Below are 8,951 nucleotides of genomic sequence, written 5' to 3'. Positions count from 1 at the left end.
AAATGCAAGAAGTACAAGTAAATTGCTGTTTTACCTGGAAGGAGTGTTTGGGGCCCTGGACAGTGGGAAGGGAGGAGGTAAAAGGGCGGGTGTTGCATCTCCTGCGCTTGCACGGGAAGGTGCTGTGGGAAGGGGAAGAGGTGTTGTGGGTGATGGAGGATTGGACTAGGGTGTCATGGAGGGAGCAGTCCCTTTGAAATGCTGAAAGGGGAGGGGAGGAGAAAATGTGTTTGGTGGTGGGATCATGCTGGAGGTGGCAGAAATGGCATAAGATGATATATTGAATGTGGAGGCTGGTGGGGTGAAAGGTGAGGACAAGGGAAACCCTATCGTGGTTCTGGGAGGGAGGGGAATGGGTGAGAGCAGAAGTGCGGGAAATAGAACGGGCACGGTCGAGGGTCATGCCAACCGTGGTAGAGGGGAATCCTCGGTTGACGAACAGGCAGGCATAGCTAGGACCCATGCGGGTTCCCATAGCAACACCTTTCATTTGGAGGAAGTGAGCAGAGTCAAAGGAGAAGTTGTTCAATGTGAGAACAAGTTGTTCAATGTGAGAACAAGTTCAGCCAGGCGGTTGTGGAATGGGGACTAGTTGGGCCTCTGTTCAAGGAAGAAGCGGAGTCCTGCTGTCCTGGTGGGGGATGGAGGCGTAGAGGGATTGGACGTCCATAGTGAAAAGGAGACGGTTGGGGCCAGGAAACTGAAAGCTGTTAGTGGTGGAGGGCATCAGAAGAGTAGCGGATGTAGGTGGGAAGAGACTGGAGAAGGGGAGAAAAAATAGAATTGAGGTAGGAAGAAATCAGTTCCGTGGGGCAAGAACAGGCTGAAACGATGGGTCTACCAGGGCAGTCCTGTTTGTGGATCTTGGGAAGGAGGTAGAAGTGGGCTGTGCGGGGTTGGCGGTCGTGAAGGGAAGTTCTCCAGAGGAGATGAGGTCAGTGATAGTCTTGGAAATGATGTCTTGATATTCGGTGGTGGGGTCATGGTCCAGGGGGAGGTAGGAGGAGGCATCAGAGAGTTGGTATACAGCCTCCGCAAGGTAGAAGTCAGTTCGCCAAACAACAACAGCGCCACCCTTGTCAGCAGGTTTAATGACAATGTTGAGGTTGGTTCTGAGAGAATGGAGTGCTGCAAGCTCAGAGGGAGGTAGGTTGGAGTGAGTGAGGGAAGCAGAGAAATTGAGACGGCTGATGTCACGTTGGCAGTTTGCAATGAAAAGATCTAGAGAGGGTGAGAAGCCAGATGGAGGGGTCCAGGTAAAAGGAAAATTCTGAAAATGGGAGAAAGGGTCAGCTGTGCAGGGGGGTAGACTCCTGGCCAAAGAAGTGGGCACAAAGATGAAGGTGATGGAAAAAGAGCTCAGCGTTATGCTGAGCTCGAAATTCATTGAGGTGGGGCCGTAAGGAGATGAAGCTCAGGCCTTTGCTGAGGACTGATCATTTGGGGTCAGAGAGGGGAAGATCAGAGGGAATAGTGAAAACACGGCAGGTTGTGAGATTGGAAGAAGGGATGGGGTCAGAGGAAAGTGAAGGTGAAGACGGTTCCGGAGGGGTGTTGGTGTCCAAGAGTTGTTGAAGCTTACGATCCTTGACACCTGAAAGGAAGATGAGGCAAAAGATGAAATGCAACTGTGGACCAGGACAGCTTTGAGATAGAGTGAGTTGGTGCTGCTGAAGAGAGAAGTCGAGAGCGTGCATGTGGCGGTGCATAGCGTTGAGCGTGGATCTCAGGATGCGGCAATAGCAGTGGATCGAGGAACACTGAATATCTCAAAAATATTTCTTGCAATTTAGTATACTGTATTTGCTGCTCACGATGCGGTCTCCTCTACATTGGGGAGATGAAATGCAGATTGGGTGACCGTTTGTGGAACACCTCCATTCAGTCCGTAAGCGTGACCCTAAGCTTCCGGTCGTCTGCCACTTTAATTCTCCGCTCCACTCCTAGTCTGACCTCTCTGTCCTCGCCTCTTATACTGTTCCAACGAAGTTCAACATAAGCTCAGAAACAGCACCTCATCTTTCGATTAGGCACTTTACAGTCTTCTGGACTCAACATCGAGTTCAACAATTTCAGACCATAACCATGGATGGGCAATGGCAAACATTCAAAGATTGCATGGATGAACTACAGAATTTGTTCATCCCAGTTTGGCATAACAATAAAACAAAAAAGGTGACTCAACCATGGCTAACAAGGGAAATTAGGGATAGCATAAGATCCAAGGAGAGGACATATAAATTGGCCAGAAAAAGCAGTAAACCTGAGGATTGGGAGCAGTTTAGGATTCAACAAAGGAGGACAAAGGGATTAATTAAGAGGGGGAAAATAGTATATGAGAGTAAGCTTGCAGGGAACATAAAAACTGACTGTAAAAGCTTTTATAGATATGTGAAGAGAAAAAGAGTGGTGAAGTCAAGCGTAGGTCCCTTGCAGTCAGAATCAGAGGAATTTATAATGGGGAACAAAGAAATGGCAGACCAATTAAATACATACTTTGGTTCTGTCTTCACAAAGGAGGACACAAATAACTTCCCAAAGATGTCGAGGAACATAGGGTCTAATGAAAGGGAGGAACTGATAGAAATCAGTATTTGTAGAGAAATGGTGTTAGGAAAATTGATGGCATTGAGGGCCGATAAATCCCCAGGGCCTGATAATCTACATCCTAGGGTACTTAAGGAAGTGGCCCTAGAAATAGTAGATGCATTGCTGGTCATCTTCCAAAATTCGATAGAGTCTGGAACAGTACCCATGGATTGGCGGGTAGCTAATGTTACCCCACTGTTCAAAAAGGGTGGTAGAGAGAAAACGGGGAAAGCCTGACATCGGTAGTGGGGAAAATGCTAGAGTCCATTATAAAGGATGTAATAGCAGAGCACTTGGAAAAAAGTGACAGGATCAGACAAAGTCAACATGGATTTACAAAGGTAAATCGTGCTTGACTAAGCTACTGGAATTTTTTGAGGATGTAACTGATAAACTAGATAAGGGAGAACCAGTGGATGTGGTGTATTTGGATTTTCAAAAGGCTTTCGATAAGGTCCCGCATAAGAGATTAGCGTGTAAAATTAAGGCACATGGGATTGGGGGCAAGGTATCGACTTGGATAGAGAACTGGTTGGCAGACAGAAAGCAAAGAGTTTGAATAAACGGCTCTTTTTCCGAGTAGCAGGCAGTGACTAGTGGGGTACCGCAGGGATTGGTCCTTGGACCCCAGCTATTCACAATACATATTAATGATCTGGACGAGGGAACTAGATGTAATATCTCCAAGTTTGCAGACGACACAAAGCTGGGTGGGCGTGTGTGCTGTGAGGAGGATGCCGAGAAACTCCAGGATGATTTGGACAGGTTGGGTGATTGGGCAGAAGCATGGCATATGCAATATAATGTGGATAAATGCGAGATTATCCACTTTGGTGTCAAAAACAGGAAGGCAGATTATTATCTGAATGGCAATAGATTGGGAGAAGGGGAAGTGCAGTGAGACCTGGGCGTCCTTGTGCACCAGTTGCTGAAAGTAAGCATGCAGGTGCAGCAGGCGGTTAAGAAGGCAAACGGTATGTTGGCCTTCGTAGCAAGAGGGTTTGAGTACAGGAACAAGGATGTCTTGCTGCAGTTGTACAGGGCCTTGGTGAGACCAGATCTTGAGTATTGTGTGCAGTTTTGGTTGCCTGAGGAAGGATGTTCTTGCCATGGAAGGAGTGCAGCGAAGTTTCACCAGGCTGATACCTGGGATGGCAGGAATGACGTATGAGGAGAGATTGGGTCGATTGGGCTTGTACTCGCTGGAGTTTAGAAGAATGAGAGGTGATCTCATCGAAACTTATAAAATTCTAACAGGACTAGACAGACTAGATGCTGGAAGGATGTTCCTGATGGCCGGGGAGTCCAGAACCAGGGGTCACAGTCTAAGGATAAGGGGTAAGCCATTTAGGACTGAAATGAGGAGGAATTTCTTCACCCAGAGAGTGGTGAACCTGTGGAATTCTCTACCAAAGAAGGCAGCAGAGGCCAATTCATTAAATATATTCAAGAAGGAGTTAGATATATTTCTTAAGGTTAAAGGGATCAAGGGATATGGAGAGAAGGCAGGGACAGGGTATTGAATTTGGATGATCAGCCATGATCGCATTGAATGGCAGAGCAGGCTCGAGGGGCCGAATGGCCTACTCCTGCTCCTATCTTCTATGTTTCTAACCTCTGCCCCTATTTTTTTCACATGGCAGCTGTTGATGATTCTGCCATTCCTATTTACATCTCATCTGGACTCATCTTTTGTTTCTTAACTTGTCCCATTTCCATCTCCTTTTGCCTTGCACCATTAATCCTTTTGTCATTTAATCTCTCCTGCCTTCCACCCTATCACAGACCTTCCCTCTTGTTCCTTCCCCCCCCCCCCTTTCCCTGCCCCTCCACTTGCTTAAAAACCTGGTACATCTCTAACTTTTTCCAGTTCTGATAAAGGGTCATCAACCTGAAAAGTTAACTCTGTTCCTCTCTCTACAGATGCTGCCTGACCTGCTGAGAATTTCCAGAATTTTCTGTTTTTATTTCAGATTTCCAGCATTCGCAGTATTTTGCTTTTGTATTAGGTATTCTTTAAACCCTGCCCCCCTCCTACCATCGATTCCAGTGGCAGCAGCCACGAGGATAAACTGGCCCCAATGACTCACTTTCCCTATCACCACTACACATGCATTAGCTGTTCTGGCTGTGAATGGAGATGACAAGTCCCCACCCTCTAATAGTCAGGATGCAGAGAAACCTATGCTTGAAAATGGAAAATGATGCTTTGCTTGCACAGAGGAATGATTAGTCCTGTAAGCACTTCTGCTGACATTTTATTTTAAGGAACAAACACAGCTAAAACCAAAGCTGTATTGGGACAAATTCAAGTGTTTCCTACATTACAACACTTCAAAAAGTACTTCATTGGCTGTAAAGTGCATTGGGACGTCCGGCGGTCATGAAAGGCTCTATATAAATGCAAGTCTTTCTTTTATTTCCAAATAAGCTTGAATGATCAATTTGTGTTACTGAGTTTGCACTCATGCTGGTAGTCACCTTCTTTACGTCTGAACCACCTCAATCCAGTTCTTGTGTATAACAAATAAAAAATGTTTTGCTGCTGTATCTTCAAACACAGACATGGACACCCTCCAACGGTGACGCAATATGTAAAAAGGTTGGAACTTCAACCGATGGTATTCTGGATTGATGGCTCAGGCATTTATGTCTGTGGCCTCTCACAATGCTGAGCTGCCAATCTCAGCCATCCCAATGTGGAGAATTGCCAAGCAGAGGGCAAATGCTCAGCCATAGAGGCAGCCAATGAAAAATCCCAGGCTCCTCTTAACGCCTGGCTCAAGTTCTGGAGCAAACCACCAAAGTTGGTCCATAGCCTGCAGAAACTAAGAAAGGGGGTAGAAAAATAAATTGGTCAAAAAATATTGCATGTAGCTTCACTAAACAATGCAACAAAAAAAGTGATTCTGCTTTATATTATCACTAGCTGGGGGGGCCCCGCGTTGCCAGGGCTGCCTTGGGCCGGGTGGTTTAAATCGAGTCCCAGGCTTTCGGGCCTGTCTCTGTGTCCCTCTGTGAATCTGCTTTATATTATCATACATTTTAAATGGAAACTGTTATTTGCATTTTAATAGAATAGTAACCAAATTTTGTGTAAAGAATATGCTTTAGCTTCTACTATGTCAACAATGCTGCCCTAATACACCATGTGTAAGTGTAATGTCTTATAGTAAAATTCCAAAAATAACATTCCTTCTGTGCATTAAGCATTAGTTATTCATCCTAGCTCAGTTAAAAACCAAAGTCCAAACTAATCATTTCATTTCTAATGGTGCCCATATTCAACATCATTTTTCCAAGTAGGAAACAGAAGCCTAGACAGCAACATAATTGTATAACTAAAGGCCCCTAAGTTTATGCAACAATGGGCAGGTTATTGCCTTAACAGCAACGTTATTTTAGAGCCAACATGGTAGCCACATAAGTGACCTCAGCATAGTGCCTGTGACAGCCCCGGCAAGTATCCCTAGTGCAATTTGTTCTCCTGTGCTGCAACGTGGATCCCGATGGACACATACACGGGTCATCCTCGGCCCTGAGAAAGAAGGAAAGTGCATTATTAATGTATAGTTATCACATGCATGAGTATCTAACCATTTCTTTCACTATTTTGTCTATAATCAGACCTCCTAATAGAGTTGGAAACCTGGATTTTCCCATGGGAAACACCCAATTTTCAGATGCTATTTGGGTAGCAGAAGGGCTGCCCCACCAGAACTGCACCCACTTTGCACCCGATCATTTTCCGATGGACTGGCTAAGCAGCATTGGAAGGGCCCGCCTCAAACAAGTGGATGTCTCATTTGAATATTCATTTGGGCGCCTGTCTGTTCTGTCCGCCGTTCAGGTATGCTGGATGTCCAAGGTAAGACATGCCCACGTGAAGTGGGCATCCTGGATTGCCAAGTGGTGGGAAGTATACGGAGGGTCATGGGAAGGGCACAGTACTATCAAAGGTAAGTGTATTTAGTCATTTCTAAACCATTTCTATTTTGTTTTTTCCTGCTGGCACTTAGGTTCTAATAAGCCTTTGTGCCAATTGTTGTAATGTCCCCCCCCCACCGGCCACCGCCAGTACCATTACTAGCACCAATGGATTTCCAAATGGGAATTCCTCTATCTGACATGTTTAAAAGAGAAGGACTTGAGGAGGGGTACCAGACTGCATGAGAAATGCTATGTATCCACTCCTGGGTACCAGCACAGCTGTATCTGTAGATGGAGGTGAATATACCCTACTGTAACACATGATTAGAGCAGATGAAGGCTCCTTTTCTCAAAGGAAGTTGGGATGGCAAATTTAATGTCACCACTAAGATATATGAATGCCTGACTAACCATAACGCTGAATGCTTCCTTCAAAGCACTCCAATCACAGTATATCTTGCTTTCAGTGGCACTACATGAAAAAGGCATGCCAAGATAACAGCCAGTGCAACCTGATCCTTCAAGATACAACCAACCATTTCTGCAGCCCTGGCACACCTAACTGGAAATGGCCATGGGGAACTTGACTTCTCAGGATCTGGGTCAGCAGAGCGGTAGATTGAGAGCTGTGCCATTTGCTGCAAGGACATTTCGACCTACCGTGCAGCATGAGGTTGTCACACACAGTGACAGTATTGGTCAGTTGTCACCTGAAACTTGTCTATACAGGAAACTTTGGTTTATCCGGAGGTTGTATGGCCGGAAACCTCGATCTAACGGCAGAAATCAGCAGCCGTTTTGTTAGGTTTTTTTTCTTCTCCTAGCATTTTTTTTAAACAGTCAGTCTCTGGAAAGCCTCTCTGAAGCTGTTGCTAAGCTACAGAGACGCTTCCAAGGTACGGGCCGACTGTTTACAAGCTGTTGCTAAGCAACAGTGTTTGTTGTCAGATACGGAGATGAAAACCTCTGTATCCTTCAACATTAGCGCTGGTCTGTCCGGAAGTTTTCATAGATCGGCATCACGCCGGTCCCATCGGTGCCGGATATCGCAAAGTTTCCTGTACCCCCTTGCAGTCATTCTGCAGTGCTATGTGCAATACAGCACCAGTAAGCAATATGGGTGTAGCAGCTAGCTATGAAAGATAATGAAGGTTTTCAGCATAGGACCAGATGGCTTGAAAAAATAAAAATTAAACCAATTTACTGATGGACTTATAACCTAAAGGAATTGTGATGTTGTGTAACATAACTATACCTGAATACTGATGGTCACAGTTTCTTGGGTTAATGTAGATGGTGTTAAAAGCATCTGGGGCAACAGTCTGATAATGATCATCAGCAGGATCATACACTGATACCTTTTAAAAAGAACAATAAATGAAACATTAGAAGGCATTACAATACTAAAGGAGCAAGAGGATTTTATCTTCAATGCCCGTATGCAGTTATCCCATCAAGGGTGAAAAATGTTTTCCTGCTGATAATTGAGCAGCAGGACACTATATTTGTTGACTTACTGAGCCTAAAATATAAGATTCAAGATGCTATCTTTAAACACATAGCAGTTTCAAGTATAAGTACCAGAATTGCTGAATATTCACTAGGCGAGAGCTAAAGATGACACATGTTGACTGGCTGTAAATACATTGTTAATGTATGGGGTCTTTTCTGGCATTCTCATCAGCTTCTATAATTTGTGTTACCCTCATCGTTGGGTTTTTTAAATCCTCGTGGCCTTGACAGTATCTTCATTGGCCCTGATACTTAGGTAAGTTTCAGTAATGTACCCAAGATAGCAAACAGAAAACCAGCGACCAGAAGCTTCACTGGACCAGCCATATCAACACCATGGCTATAACAGCAGGGCAGAAGCTGGATATTCTGCATCGAGTGGCTCACCTCCTGACCCATTCATGTACCAGGCTCAGGTAGAGTGTAATGGAATACTCACCACTTGCCTGGATGGGTATAGCTACAACAACACTCAAGACGTTCAACACTATCTAGAACAAATTGACGCCCCTGCCACTGGACCAAATATTCACTGCCTCCACCACTGGCACACTGTGCTGCCGTATGTATGATCGACATGATGCACTGCAGCAACTCACCAAGGCTACTTCAGCAACACCTCCTTGTCCTGCAACCTCTGCCACCAAGAATGACAAGATCAGCAATGTCATGGGTACATCATCACCTCCAAGTCACACATCATCTTACTTGGACATGTTTTGCCATTCCTTCATTATCGTGGGTCAGTATCCTGAAATTTCTGACTTAACACCATTGTGGGAGCATCATCATCATCAAGGACTGCAGCGGTTCAAGAAGGCGCATCACCATCTTCTCAAGGAAACTAGGGATGGGCAATAAATGCGGCCTTAACACCATTGCTCACATCCCGAGAATAAATAATAAATAAAACAGGAAAC

The 8,951-nt window shown here is 45.1% G+C and overlaps 1 protein-coding gene across 1 annotated transcript in view; it reads right to left on the bottom strand.

Moving 5' to 3' along the window:
* Nucleotides 1-4,829: 4,829 nt before the first annotated feature.
* The window catches only part of plekhb1 (pleckstrin homology domain containing B1), a 109,848-nt gene continuing 105,726 nt past the window's right edge, over nt 4,830-8,951 (bottom strand). The window contains exons 5-6 of the mRNA XM_085999458.1: nt 7,775-7,877; nt 4,830-6,127 (exon numbers count right to left, since the gene is read on the bottom strand). Coding sequence (XP_085855584.1) covers nt 5,991-6,127; nt 7,775-7,877 — 240 coding nt within the window. The 3' untranslated portion in view covers nt 4,830-5,990. The remainder of the gene's footprint in view (nt 6,128-7,774; nt 7,878-8,951) is intronic.

The sequence above is a fragment of the Somniosus microcephalus genome, chromosome 10 (assembly GCF_052327205.1).
Source record: "Somniosus microcephalus isolate GS21.2 chromosome 10, FLI_Smic_1.0, whole genome shotgun sequence".
NCBI lineage: Eukaryota > Metazoa > Chordata > Chondrichthyes > Squaliformes > Somniosidae > Somniosus > Somniosus microcephalus.
Note: the sequence above shows the minus strand (reverse complement) of the source record. Positions and strands in the feature narration are given on the sequence as shown.